Source organism: Megalops cyprinoides, chromosome 16 (assembly GCF_013368585.1).
Source record: "Megalops cyprinoides isolate fMegCyp1 chromosome 16, fMegCyp1.pri, whole genome shotgun sequence".
Classification (NCBI taxonomy): Eukaryota; Metazoa; Chordata; class Actinopteri; order Elopiformes; family Megalopidae; genus Megalops; species Megalops cyprinoides.
The window spans coordinates 19416670-19431727 of record NC_050598.1 but is presented as its reverse complement, the minus strand read 5'-3'; the positions used below and the strand labels follow the sequence as shown (position 1 = coordinate 19431727).

Genomic DNA, 15058 nt, shown 5'->3' with positions numbered 1-15058 from the left:
TTGTAGAGTACACACACATACGTTACTTCTACTGATACGTTAATACGTATAACGCAAGTTTCGTCCGTCACCTTTGTGCGCACTCCGCTTCCTTCGGCTCAAATGGACATGCGCAGTGTAGGCTGCCACCTCTTACTTCCTCGGTTCCAAGGTCCTCCCACCAACCTTCCAAGCCAATAGAAACTCAGCCCAGACAGCGAGCGCTCCCTCCGGAACTCTCCAACCGCCGCTCCATTGTAGGCGGAGTTAGCATCACATCATCTCGTGGTCAGCGGGTCATTCCTATTGCTTCGTCTTTGTTTAAGCTGTGGAAACAAGCATGTTTTATCATGTAAGTTATCTCCAACGTTCATTTCTACAGACAGCACCGATGTAGCAACGATGCTCTTATATATATTATTCGCTAAATAAACCATAAACCTGACACGTGTGCGGTCAAGTTAGCTAGCAGCTATTAGCTTATGAGAACAGTTGATTCGTACGTTTGTGTCAGACGTATTAACTAGGTAAGTCTTGTTCGCTAGCCTAAGTGTGGCTGCTCTAGCCGTGTGATCGCTAGTACGTTGCTGGCTCACTAGTCGTAGTAGGTTGTTTAGTAGCTAACGTTATACGATAAGCAACTATATTATCGCCTAGCAAGGTTGCGACGTTTTATCAACGTCGATAGTAGCGAAGCTTACAAACATTACGGAGGTAGCTAGCTTGCACGAGCGAGCTATTAGTTTGCAGTAAAGGGGAATGTAGTGTTATCTTGTCTAATACGGTAGTTGAATTTCGAAGTTTGTCAACACACCGGTGTGCAGATGAGACCACATTAGCCTTTCATAATAATTATGTAGTAAGTTATCTATATTGCAGTGATACATCATATTGCAGTAAATTAAAACTGCTTGAACACTTTAACAACGTCAATTGCATATTACAGTTGTCAGCTAATTGGCTACAATGTACAACTTCTAGAATTCAGTAGTACGCACAGTTGAGGCTTAATATTTTACATTACATTGTTCTTCAGTCAGACGTGCGATAGAGTAGCTGTTCTAAAATTATTTGCTAGTTAGTAACATTAGTTATTTCGAGGTTTCTAGACTAGCATTATCTGAATCTAAGTTAAGGGAAGGTAATCTATCATTCTGTGAATTCATGTAAATTTCATGGAATATCTTGGTATCCAGAGTGTTAGCGTTTTCAAACATCGGCTGATCTTTGCAGGATTATGAAAATTCGTTTTAGCATTCAAGCCTTTTGATGGTTTATTGTCATCTAAATGTATACTGGTCAGATTAAAAAAGTAAACTAATAATTCAGTTATAACGAAGGCAGAAAAGTCGCTGCTGGGGAAAATACACTTTTTTCAACACAATCACAGTTCAAACAATAACATTATTACCATTAAAAATGAATAAATTAGAGATGCTTCATTGTGGGGATAAATGTAAAAAAATGGTATCTTGGCAACCTGGATCTCATGATACATTCACGAATCATCATCATCCATACTCAAAATAATATGCGATTTAGTTATTCTGTATTACACGAAGCCACAGACTAAAATAATCATAATCCAAACACTGATCTGGATTGAGGGTGATAGTCTCTACAAACTATTAATAAATTGATGTCATAATTCAATATGTAAATATCACAAATGATTATTGTATCTTTAGTATCTGATAGACTAAATTACACTCATTTTCACACTAATTTGTTGATCTCTGAGCATTCATGTCCATTTGGATGTGGGAGCAGAAAAGTGTCCTGATATCTCAATGTGTTTGAGTGTTTGTCTTTCTTTGATTCACAGATTTCTCTAGAACATGAAATCCTTCTCCATCCTCGCTACTTTGGCCCAAATCTCCTGAACACTGTCAAACAGAAGCTTTTCACGGAGGTGGAGGGCACATGTACAGGAAAGTGAGTGAGTGGGTGAGGAGTGAGGAAAAGTGGGAGGCAAAGGAATAGCCTGCAAAGGAAGAGGAAAATAGTGTTGGAGGATAGTGGTAAAAAGCCATTTGTTGATGCATCAACATGGACTACACATATTTCCCTTTGTCTGTTTCAGGTATGGTTTTGTCATTGCTGTGACTACCATTGACAATATAGGGGCAGGAGTCATCCAGCCTGGCAGAGGGTTTGTCCTGTACCCAGTGAAGTATAAGGCTATTGTCTTCCGCCCATTCAAAGGAGAAGTGGTGGATGCGGTGGTCACTCAAGTCAATAAGGTAAATATGAAGTCTGACTCAATACTGCTTCCCCATGTACCAGGATATGAATGCCAAACACTAAAATATTCATTTGTGACCAGTGAGCACACAGTAACTGATAATTTTGCTTTGTGTACTTTTTATTTGTTTATTCATTAAATTGAATTAGCAGTCATGAATATAATCTTTGTAAGATTAGGTCACATTTTACCCAGAGGGGTTTCAAAAAATGTTGTCTGTTCCCTCCCTTGCAGGTTGGACTGTTCACAGAAATCGGCCCCATGTCCTGTTTCATTTCCCGTCATGTAAGTTTTCCTCCCTGCTTAAAAATAGTACACGAGCAGCTGCTCTTCAGAAAGCTTATACATTCATCTAAAAGGAGAAAAGAGTTTTCGAAGTAATAGAAATGAAATGATCCCATTAAAAAGTGCAGTAACCCATACATTTGCTGATGTACGGCAAATTAATTGAACATTAGGTATGCCATTTTTGAATGTGTTGTATCACATCATTTTTCTGTGTCTGACTGACAGTCATATTCGTTTCTTGCAGTCAATTCCTTCAGAGATGGAGTTTGACCCAAACTCTAATCCCCCTTGCTATAAGACAGTCGATGAGGTAAGACAGAAATTACTTGCTTGAAAGGCCAGGGATACTGAGTGGGTACAGTGGTAACCATTTTTGATTGCATGGAGATGACTGGTAAAGAAAGAGTGACTTATGACAAACTTAATAGCAAAGGGGCTTTTGAACAGTGAAGCAGTAGAGTTTTATAATAAAATAACAGGGCTTCATGGAAAGTGTTAGTAGCACAGCCATTTTAAAGCCTTTTTGGCCTCATATTTTCTAATTGAGTCTATATCATACATATCTTGAGTACAACGTCTCTCTGATTACCTCCTGTTGAGCAGCTGGTGGTGTGACAATTGTTTGAAAGAAATTGTTCTTCCTCCCTGTAGGACATCGTAATACAACAGGATGATGAAATTCGTTTGAAGATCGTGGGAACCAGGGTGGACAAGAATGATATAGTGAGTGCATTCTTGAACAAAACCAAAGATGAGGCTGTATTGAACTTTTTAATCTTTGTGATTACTGTTTAACATACTTAGGGTAGTAGAGTTCTTTGACCCCTGCCACACTATTAAAAGTTGTAAAACAAATGTGGCTTCTGAAGTTATGTTTTTCACTTTCATGCCTGACAAGACTAACATGCAGGCACATGGGTAGTGTATGATCTAGTTAGATACTGAGAGGACTTGCTCCTTTTCAGTCAAGTATTTTTTGTTTGTGTGAATGAGTAGTCTGTTTGCCTCAACTACTTTAAAAGGGAAATACAGTATCAAAATATAATATAAAACCATTTCAAACACTACAGTGGTATGTTTGCTGTAATTGTTACATCCATTGTAAATTCTCCTGGGTTCTAATTGGTGGTGAGGTGAGTAGATTGATCAGTTTAGTGTAGACAGTAGATGTTGCTTCTTGTGAGACCTGTAATTTTAAGATGTTTTCTTGCTTGATCAAATTAGAGTTGACTGGGATGAATGCACAGCATTCTAGCTGAGAATCCACCCAGCCTCTCTGTAATATACTTTTTAACACAAGGGAATGAAGTCTCTCTTTCATCTCTCTTGAGGATACTGAAAAAATGCAGCAGTCCAGAAAGCGTTAGCAGTAACACTGCTGGTAATTTCTTGGTAGCTGCGAGCAGGGAGTCAATCCAAAATACTTCTGAAAACATCCATTCAAAAGTGCCTAAAATTAGGAAAGGTCAGCGAGCTTTAAATAGCCTAAAATTAGGAAAGGTCAATGTTGCTTTAAAAAACAATGAAAAGTGAAATTTGGATCAGGTCACAGGACATCTTGATGATTTATGTAACTTTTTTGGTTTGTAATGTATCTAGTTTTTTATTTTTCAGATTTTACAGTGTCTTTTCTTGTAGCCAATTAATCACATTAGCTGCCTGTCACTTCCAGCTGAGTTAGGAAGCTTGAAGGTAGAAACCTAAAACAGTCAAAAAAAAGAAAGTAAATTATAAGTTAAAGTCTCAATGGTCATATTCACAAGTTGTAAAGCAGTCAGCTTGTCATAGAGCTTATCATATGCTAATTACCTTTGCTTTCATGGCCACAATTGTGTGCTGTGTCCTAACATAATTTTGTGTTCAATTTGTGAGTGTGAACAAGGTATTAGGGTGCTGATCTTTCTTTTTATGACCCCAGCTTCTGTTTTCTCATTACAGTTTGCTATTGGGTCCCTAATGGATGATTACCTGGGTAAGTCAGTTTTCAGTTAGTCACAAGTAACAAATAAGAATAATTATTTTGAAAGGATAGCAATGCTGCATATGTTGGAGTTGGTGTGTGCACTGTGACATTAGCATACCACAAGCTGGTGCTCCAGCTTCTCTTTGACATTTTGAATTATTGAGTAATCTCTATGAGTATACCTGTTATAAAATCCTTTTCATCCATTTTAAACTAATAGTCAAATCTGAGTTTGACTTGGTTGTGTCAAAAGTCAGTTATTGGGATACTTATTATAGCAGGGACAGGAAGTTTACAGTCAAATATTCTGGTCATGAAAGAATAATAGATGTGCTTTCCTTTCTCTACAGGTCTGGTCAGCTGATCTGTTTGATGAAGGTCCTGAGAGATGTATATTTTTGTAAGCCGCTTAACCTATGTGCTGAAAATGAACGCAGGTTTGTATGTGTTTAGTCTCAGCCATGAAATGCATGTACTGTACAGGAACTTTTTGTGTTTTTTAATCTTCAGTTTTTTTTTCTTAGACTGGTGGCCATTTTGTGGCCTATGGTGTATTCAACCCCTTTGAAAATAACGAACTATTATTAGTTTTTCTTCAAGTTAATGTGGATGCCACACAAATGGACAGAGACAAATACTGTCAAACACTCAAGCAATATTCCAACATGTGGCCAGAAGTGGGAATTCATGAAAGACTCAAACAAGATGATAATTTGGGATCAGTTACTTATTAGTATTTGAGTGGAATGAAAAGCTTCTGTGCAGCATCCCTCCGGCACCTGGGCTGGAAATATCTGCATTGAAGAAGAAAACAGATCCTTTTAAGTTGGACAGAGAAGACACCAGTCTCTGTGGGCACAGCTGGCGCTTCAGTTAGTCTTCACTTCGTAGGCCTATGTGACCACCAGCTGGAGTAAAACTTGGGCCCAAATAGCAGTCTAGTAGTCAAAACCCATGCTGTTTCCCAAAAGCCCTTTTAAAAAGTAATTTAAAGTTTCTTCAACAATTACTGTGATCATTTTACTTGTTTTCAAAATGTCTGGATGTCCTGCTGCCCACAATGATACGGATTTCTGTCGGTGTCAGAACTTTGAACTTCAATAAATGTTTTCTATATTCTGAAGACAATCTCTTTTCATTCTTTTCATAAATGTCACTGCCTTTACTGTCACAGGAGGAATTTGGGTATCCCTTTGGTGGAAAAAGATGACCTGGTTCTTACAGAGTGCCCTATGCTAAGAAACATACTGTGGGGTCCATGCCAAATGCATAATTAATGCACGATAAGTGAACAGAGAGTGATGGGGTGACTTCAACATATGAGCATTCTTATTAGATCCAAAAAAAAACAAAATGAAGACATACCTCCTTTACACACACTGTCAGTGTACTATTAAGAAATTGGTCCTACAAACCAGAAGTTGCTAAGCATCTAAGATTGGATGCTTGTATACAGAGTCTTTGTGTTTAAGTGTAAAAGAGAATGGTAAGATAAAACTACTGCCTTCAACTGGTACAAAATAAATTGTAAGGGTCATTTTAATATTTATCAGTTAGTAATTGTTATATATTTGACATTTTATCACAGAATACTGTTGTCAGGTATGTTATCAAAGCAAGCAAGAGTTTTTAGGTTAGGTTTATTTGAAATCCTATGTCAATAAGGTATGTAATGGAAAACAGAAATGACAAAATGTTTAGAAATATTTTTAATATACCACTACTAGATGTTTGACAAATATTCTCTCTTTAATAACGACAATAAATGAATGTCGTATGTGTATTGAGTGGGGTTCATTTGATGTGTTTCTTAATTCACAATCGAAATTTTACACTGCTTTAACACTACCTAAAATTTTATGTAGTGCTAATGTGTGTTAATGTAATGAGCAAATGGCATAGGTTTAAATTATATTTATAATTTTGTCTAAATAATTGAGAATCAATCACTTCATTATCAGTACCCAATGAATGCATTCTGAAGTACTTTCGAGAAATACATCCACGCCCTGTTCCGACGTTGCGCGTGCCCGGTGTCCTATACGTCAGAGCTGCGCGCAACCTTTCTTCCTTTCTCTCGACCTGAAGATGGCGGCAGGGGTGAGTGAAATAGTAATATTGAATCAATGGCAAATTATGAACGTTAGCGATGATCATCCGATTTAAATCTGTCTCATCCGTCCTCTATTCCTTAAGCTTGGACCATGGTTAACTTACCGAGTCTGTGACGATGTTATTAAAGTCGTTATTTATGTGCCGGATTGCACTTTTGCTGAAATAAGTCTTGGCAGCTTTTGGAAAAAAGAACGTGTTTTAACGCATTCACATATGCCACGTTTAGTGTTACAATACAGTGTGGAGGTGGTGACAGAGTGCCTGTCAAGCTAAATGTGCGGTGTTACACTTAACTATTTTACTTGGTAGCAGTATGACTTATTTAGCTGGAGCATACTAGGAGATTTTAGAACAAACAAGCTAGCAGCGCTTATTTTGTAGATGGCAAGCTAACATGAGTGTTAGCTATTCCGGGGCCTCGAATATAGAATGGGGATGCAAACCGGGGCTGGTTAGCTAACGTTAGTCAAATTTTCCATGGCCAAGAAGCCTGGGACCTGTTATCGATGGCTGTAGGTAGCTGACGTTACCAATCTGGCAGGATACTTCAAGTCAAAGAACTGCAGGTCTGCTCGACCTGACCTAGCTTGCCGGTAGTTGGGTAGTTGGCTAGATGGCGTGGCAGCAAGTTCAAGTTAAAATTATTGGTGAATTGGATGAACAAAGAGCTAACGGTGGCTAACTTGATATCTAGCTATTTTTTTTTTTTTTTTAAATCGCATGTTTGCAATTGTAGCGAAGTTGCACGCCGGCTCTACCACGCTAGATGTCGAAGTTGGCCAATCACTGGAAATTTGCCATCTTGCTAAGTTATGAACCCCCAAGCTGAATATTATTTAATCAGCCAGATAGCTTACCGTGTTCATCGCCGCTGGCCGTGTTGCAGGGTAACATTTGGCCACTGACTTGACGAGTTGGACCAGTGTTGATAACGTTAGGTCATCGGTGACAATGTATTTTTTTAGGTGGCCAGCATTACTTATTGAGAGATGCTATTTATACGTATTCACGTCTCACTGTGTAATTAGAGTTGCGAAACGATAGAAACACGATGCAGGGCAGTCCATAAGTTCGCGTTAGTCCCTTCGTGTCTCCTACTTGAAATTGCTGCATCACTGCATAGTTTTTCATTGCTGCGTAGTTTTTTTCCCCCCAGTCCCGGATGCCTTAAAATAGCATATCCAACGAGGGACATAATGGAAAAATATTTGGAATGTTTGTGTCCGTGTCTATCCTCCATTAAATCATTCTTGTGAAGTGAAAGATGCGTGATCAGTCTAGATATGAAGCTGTGGAATATGATTGTAGAGGTCCATCCCTACAAATGTTATATTAATGAAAGGATTTGTACTAGGTTCCCAGCTGGTGTTTATCATAGTGTTATTTTTAGGGCATGATGCTAGAAACAACGATTGTGCAAATTTACTGATCTTAATAAAGTGTGTATTTGCTGGTTTGGTTGGCACATTAAATGGGAGGGATTATCCAGATGACATAAAGATCAGTGAGCCAGTGCAGCATGAGTCCCAGGAACACGATCCTGAAACCCACCAGTCAGCCACCTCATTACTTCCAGTGCTGTCCGCTTCCTGTGTCTTGTCTTGTCTACAGTCCTGCTATACCCTAAACATCCTATCCCTTACAGACTCTCTACACCTACCCAGAGAACTGGAGAGCCTTCAAGGCTCAGATTGCTGCCCAGTACAGCGGAGCCCAGCTTAAAGTGGCCAGCACGCCCCCTGCCTTCACCTTTGGACAGACAAACCGCACCCCTGCCTTCATCAGCAATTTTCCCTTGGGCAAGGTATGGTCATCAGTGTTATGTGTGTAAAAAATAGTTGAATATCTTAGTTATTTAAATTGTTTGTTTTAATATGTTGTGAAGAAAAGTTCTGATCTTTCCCTTAATCAAGAATTTTTGTACTTTCAAACCTTTCTCTGCAGGTTCCAGCTTTCCAGGGTGATGATGGATTTTGTCTGTTTGAGAGCAACGCCATTGCTCACTACCGTAAGAGCCACTTTCATTTGTTTGTTCTGTCCCCTAGCCAAGTCTCGATGCCACATGCTTCAGATTCTAATGCACTGGTGCGGGATTACAGGCCTAGGGCTGCATGTGTCCAATGTCATCAGACACTTTATGGGCACACATTGAACACATTACTAATGCTAAACCATGTGTTCATCTTGTTAAACAGCTGTCAAGACAATTGAGTGAATTATTTTCAAGTTCCGTAAAACACAAACATTGCCAGTGAAATATGTCAGCATTTAATTAGTTGTCCATACACTGTCACATTAGCCTACTGTAAGATGTCCTCTGATAATTATGAAATTATAGTACACACAATTTCAGAGGGAGGGACTGCATTGATGTCTCCTTAATGAGGCATTTGATTATGCTTTCTGAACTTGGGTGGCAGTTTAAGGGACCTTGTTAATATGTTGGAGTGTGACTTGATTGCGACCTTCATGCTTGCTGCTGGAATTTGTGGGAATATGCTCCTCTTTGAGGCAGACAAGAACACAAACTTGCCATTTATCTTTTTCACTGTTTCACACAGTATGGCAGCGAGAAATGCTGTGCTTTTTAGGGTGAAAAATGGAAAATATCTTGTTTCATTACTTGTTATAATTAGTTACATCTGGTATATTACTTTAAGCCAAGAGAGACTGGTTGCTGTCCAGGTTGAATTTTGCCTGAAGTGTATATAAATCCAATGAACTCCCTCCCACATTGATATAGCTGAATCCAGATTAGTGTAAACATTGGAAGTGTGTGTTTAAAGCTGTACTCATTGGAGTCATGTACAGGCTACAGGCTGAATGGTGATAAAGCACATACTAATTAGTGTCTCTAAAGTGGGGCAGGTGCTGAAATGATGATCTGTGCCGTAGAACTGCATTGATGGTGTTTCCTCTTTGTCCTCTCTGCCCCTACAGTGAGCAACGATGCCCTGCGCGGCAGCACTCCCCAGGCCAGCGCACAGGTATTGCAGTGGGTGAGCTTTGCGGACTCGGAGATCATCCCTCCAGCCAGTGCCTGGGTCTTCCCCACCCTGGGAATCATGCAGTACAACAAACAGGTCTGTGCTCTGCTCCTGTCCTCCATTCTCTTCACCTTGCCCTCAGCTGCCGACAGCAGTTCAACAGTGGAAGCTTCCAGAAGGTCTTGAAACCTCAAATCTAAGATGAGAACTCATGGAGGCAGGTGTGAATTGTGCATTTCAGGTTCCTTGTTCAACTCGGTTGTTACATCAAGTGTGTTTTTGCAACAGATGGCTTCCCATTACATTATTTGACACTGGGACTCTGACGGCTGATATTTTTTCAGAGCAGTCTTGGAGAGTTATCTTTTAGTTGAGAGCTGAATCTCTCCTAGTCTGTCTTATCAGTTATGTCAGGCCTGTCTTGCACAGTCAGGCTTACATAAATCGCACATAAACCATGAGCCCGACTGAATTAAGTATCCACAGAATGCAGGGATTAACATTGCTTGTTACCCTCTTGTCTGTCATAATTGTCACTAGACATATTTTAAGGCTGGCCACACAGCTGGAAAGCATGGCCAGCTATTATCTGGACTTGTCTATGTAATCAACTCTGTGAAACTATTTGCGAAAAAAGCGGAAGGCTTAAAAGAATCCAGTACACACAGTGACTCTCGAGCCTGGCCTTACCTTGCTTTCTTCGGTGTAAACCATAGATATCAAAGCAGTTAGTTCAGATGGATTGATATAACCAAATTTTCCAGTCTAAATTGCATAACTCGGGTTATGTTACATGGTCATTTTGTTATAAGCTACAGTCACATTGAGGTCTGTAATTCTAGGCTCTCTAGATTTGACCATAGCCAAAAGAGAATTGTAGCTGAATAGGGGAAACTAGTGGAAAAATGCCATTTGCTTTTATGGACCTGATTTTAAATAATTGGGTAGTGTCATGTACAGTTACAATCACTGACGATAAAGACCCTTCTTTGCTCTTAAATATACATTTACGCTTTTTATTCTTGTGTATTTGTGCCCTTGCTGGCAGTTGCAAACCTGTTGTATTAAAGACCACAAGCAAAGAACAGCCAGCTGACAGCTGTAACAACTGATCAAGCTACCTGATGTGTTGGCTTCTGAAACACACACACACACATATATACATGTATATGTGTGTGTGTGTATGTGTATATATATTATATATATGTGTGTGTGTGTGTGTGTATATATATATATACATAATTATACATACACACTCTATTGTTTGGCTACATTTTGAAAATTTAGCTACCTATTAATACTGCTCTGTTCTTCTCTCATTTCTGCGGCTCGCTGGACGTTGCTACAGGCCACAGAGCAGGCCAAGGAGGAGGTGAAGCGGGTGCTTGCAGTCCTGAACCAGCACTTGAACACCCGCACCTTCCTGGTGGGGGAGAGGGTCAGCCTGGCTGACATCACTGTTGTCTGCTCCCTGCTCTGGCTCTACAAACAGGTGAGACTCTTCGGGTGGCATCACAAGGCAACCAGGGTGGCTGAGGGAAAACTAATTCCATGAAAGCAGTTGGACGTCACTTTCCATACATTTGTAAGTAAGCTTTTTAAGGCTGTCGTAGGGACCGAGCATTTTTCAGAGTGTTTGTAGAAAATTTGAAATGACAACATCTGATTAAATGTGTTTATGAAATGATTGGAAGCTACACTAGAGGTGATATTCCTGAGGACAGACTTTATTCATGTAAGCAGTACAGCAGATTCTGACTATTATATCTGGCAGTCTTTAGTGCTGTAGTTTAACTGTAGGCACACTCCCTACCCCATCAGGTCCTGGAGCCTGCCTTCCGTGAGCCCTTCCCCAACGTGACACGCTGGTTTGTGACCTGCATCAATCAGCCACAGTTCAAGGCCGTGTTGGGAGAAGTCAAGCTCTGTGACAAAATGGCGCAGTTTGACGGTACGTTTCAGGAGGGGGAACGGTTGTCTCTTAGGTTGAATACCCCCATCTGTAAAAATTAAGTACCAGATCATATTGTTGCACTGTAACCCAGAAGAGAGAAGATATAGGTATGCATCAACATTTGACAATTTCAGATGTTAAGATGTTATGGATGCGAGGGTGTTCATGTCATAGTGTGGAGGGGACAACTGCCAGATTCAGTGGAGGTGTTTAATGACTAAGATGAAATAAAATTAATTTGTGAAATCACGTTCTCTAACCAGCCAAGAAGTTTGCCGAAATGCAGCCTAAGAAGGACGCACCACCAAAGAAGGAGAAGGGCAGCAAGGAGGGAGGCAAACAGCAGGAGAAGAAGGAAAAGAAAGAGAAGAAGGAAGACAAGAAAGCCTCTGCTCCAGCCCCCGAGGAGGAGATGGATGAGTGTGAGGTGGCACTTGCTGCAGAGCCTAAAACCAAGGACCCTTTTGCACACCTGCCCAAGAGGTAAGCAGCAGGGCATGCACACTGTAACCACAGCTGTTCAGATAGGGCAAAGGGAATTCTCTCAGCATGTTACTCCTAAGCAAACTGCGTTTGCATAAGTTATCTTTGACTGAAGTCGACTGGTTGTACACTTTAACCTGTACGAATTACAGCCGTCCACTTAGGCTAGAAAATTTTTCAGAAAATGTAGTGTCCAGTATGATGAAGCCATGTGACCAGATCTGAGTTGTTGCCCTTGTGTCCCTGCCTTGAACACAGTACATTTGTGTTGGACGAGTTCAAGAGGAAGTACTCCAATGAGGACACTCTGACTGTGGCCCTACCCCACTTTTGGGAGCACTTTGACCGTGAGGGTTTCTCCATCTGGTATGGGGAGTACCGTTTCCCCGATGAGCTGACCATGACCTTCATGAGCTGCAACCTGATCACAGGTGAGAAAAATAATGCACCCACTTCATGTCTGACACTCTGGAAGCCACGACACCTGAAGGAACACCTTTGTCTGTTACGGCACTGTTCGTAACTCGCCTATCTCAACCCCCATCCCTTCACTTCAGGAATGTTCCAGAGGCTGGACAAACTTCGTAAGAATGCCTTTGCTAGCGTCATCCTCTTTGGCTCAAACAACGACAGCAGCATCTCTGGCATCTGGGTCTTCAGAGGCCAGGACCTAGCCTTCACTGTAAGTCTCCATTTTGTCTGTCATATAATTTCTCATTTGGTAATTCCATGCAGCAGTTCTTAGAGGGCAGTCTGCATGCTGCCTGAAATAATTACACTTTCACCTTAAAGTCAGAAAAAATGGTTTCATTGATTTTGTTCTAAACCATGGTTTCACATTTCTAAGCAAATGTAAAAATTAAAACATTATTCAATTCCAAACAGTATTAAACATCGACAGACCAGAAGCTGTAATTAAGAAGGCTTTTCCAATCTGTGGTTCTGTGTTTTCACAACAAAGTCATGTTTACTGGAAGCCTTCGAATTCCTTATGTCAGAGCAGAGTGGTATTATCTGTATAAGGGGATGGGGTGCATGAATTGTGTACATTAAATGGCCATCAGCAGTACATGTTAACTACTGATGCAGCACTCATTTTACACTATACACTTCATGTATTGGCTGGTTATAAGAGTTTGTTCAGAACGTTCTGAAGGGATTAATCAAACTGGGTTAGTGTCACAAAAAGACAAGGGATGCTGCAATGATGTACTCGGGTAAACAGACAATGCTAATGAGGCTAAATGCCTTGACAGGGAAAGGCCTTTCTTTAAAAAACAAAACCAAAAAAATGACTTCTGACTTTGTGGTCACAATGACCTTAATGGAAGAAAATGAAAGCCAGACAGTTCAGAATGATGAAATTATTGCATGGTATGCGTCATAAAAGTACAGCTTCAGAAATGATTTGCAGAAATAGTTGCTGGAAGGAGTACATTACGTTATGATACAAAAAGAGGAAAAGATGGGATTGCATTATCAATCCAAGAGGAGACCTAATGTGTTCAGGATATAGTAGCAAGCTGCATTTGGAACACCTGTAAATATCATGGTCGTTATTGATTATAGTTTAGTGTTTTCAGTTTAAATATTCATTGAGAACATTGGATATAAAGACAGCCATGAGTACTACCTGTATATGAATTTTTATAAATAATGAAAGGTTTAACCCATAGTCACAGAAGTCCCTATTGTTTGGCAAAGAGCGCATGCCTATCCAGGTTTAATGAGCACCCAAATTTAATGCTAGTCAGGACAGTAGAAGCCTGTATACTGTTAGCTTGCAAGAATTTGTGCATATTAGCTTGCACTTTTACACAAATAGTTTGTGAGAATTTCTTAGTATTCCTATTAAATGGAGCTGACTATTCCTCTGATTTGAAAAAGCAAGCAATTTCTAAGGTCAGTCCTTGCCGGCCTACTCTTAGCATAGTGATGCACTGAGTTGCTCTGTGTAAGAGTGTCTGTTAAATGATGTAATGTGATGTAATGTTAATCACTTAAGTGATTTAGTATAGGACTGAAGAAACATTTTTATCTATGATCTCAATGTATGTATCCGTTGTGGCATTTGCTATTAATTGTTACATTTATTACATTATTTGTTACGTTATTGTTATTATTATTATTTTTATTTATTTATTTATTTATTTTTGCTGCGTCTTAAATTCAGTAGTGGTAGTGAGGTGTAAGAATCAAGGTAATTGTCCAAATTCCTTACTCATGGATGTGTAGTGAGTATATGAAATGCCCCTCTTTCGTATGCTGCAGCAGTGTACTTGAGCTCAGACAGCTAAATTGTATCCATGGCTATGAGTTTGAGTCAATCCAATTAGAATCGATTTACTTACAAAATACGCAGTCTCTAGCAATTCAGTTACTCATATAATATACATGGTTTGCATGTAACACACTATGTATGGCTGTTCTGATAGTGAGATGCCTTGCCCTGTTCTCTCTAATTATACCTGTTAACCCTTTTTCCTCAGCTTTGCGAAGACTGGCAAATCGACTACGAGTCCTACAACTGGCGCAAGCTAGATGTGGACAGTGAGGAGTGCAAGACCATGGTGAAGGAATACTTTGCATGGGAGGGGGAGTTTAAGCACGTGGGCAAGCCTTTCAATCAGGGCAAAATCTTCAAGTGAGGGGATTGCATCTGTCTTACTCCTTTCCCTGTATCTATCAATACCTCCATCGAAAGACGTGCAACCGTATAATAGCCCATGGCAACGAGGGAAGGGGGGAATCGACCAGTTTTGGAGACAGCTGTGTGGAGCCACAGGAGGGAAGGATGTTTGAGATATGAAATAAAAAAAAACTTTTCCAAAACCCCATATTTTTTTGAATTTGTTTTTGTTTTGCAAGTTTGTGGTAGGGTATATTATGTCTAAATGTAGCTCAGCCTTTGGGGCATGGCATTTGTTTTCGGTCTTGGTGGGATTTTTTTGTGCCTTCAGTTGCACACCCACGCCTACCCAGCTTCAAAGCCTTCAATACTGAAGACAAAGGGCCACATTCAGTCTAACTGCTGTACACATCTT

General features: G+C 40.1%; 2 protein-coding genes across 2 annotated transcripts; both read left to right on the top strand.

Moving 5' to 3' along the window:
• The first annotated feature begins 204 nt into the window (after positions 1–204).
• polr2g (RNA polymerase II subunit G) lies at positions 205–5538 on the top strand. The gene is made up of 8 exons (XM_036548654.1): positions 205–331; positions 1805–1914; positions 2063–2222; positions 2459–2509; positions 2757–2822; positions 3164–3235; positions 4451–4484; positions 4826–5538. Exons 1-8 carry the CDS (start codon positions 320–322, stop codon positions 4837–4839), a joined length of 519 nt encoding a protein of 172 aa, XP_036404547.1. The 5' UTR covers positions 205–319; the 3' UTR covers positions 4840–5538.
• Positions 5539–6499: 961 nt separating this feature from the next.
• Positions 6500–14846, top strand: eef1g (eukaryotic translation elongation factor 1 gamma). Its single transcript, XM_036548730.1, has 10 exons — positions 6500–6575; positions 8236–8394; positions 8535–8598; positions 9531–9673; positions 10926–11069; positions 11399–11528; positions 11795–12014; positions 12273–12445; positions 12572–12696; positions 14504–14846. Exons 1-10 carry the CDS (start codon positions 6564–6566, stop codon positions 14660–14662), a joined length of 1329 nt encoding a protein of 442 aa, XP_036404623.1. The 5' UTR covers positions 6500–6563; the 3' UTR covers positions 14663–14846.
• Positions 14847–15058: the final 212 nt, after the last annotated feature.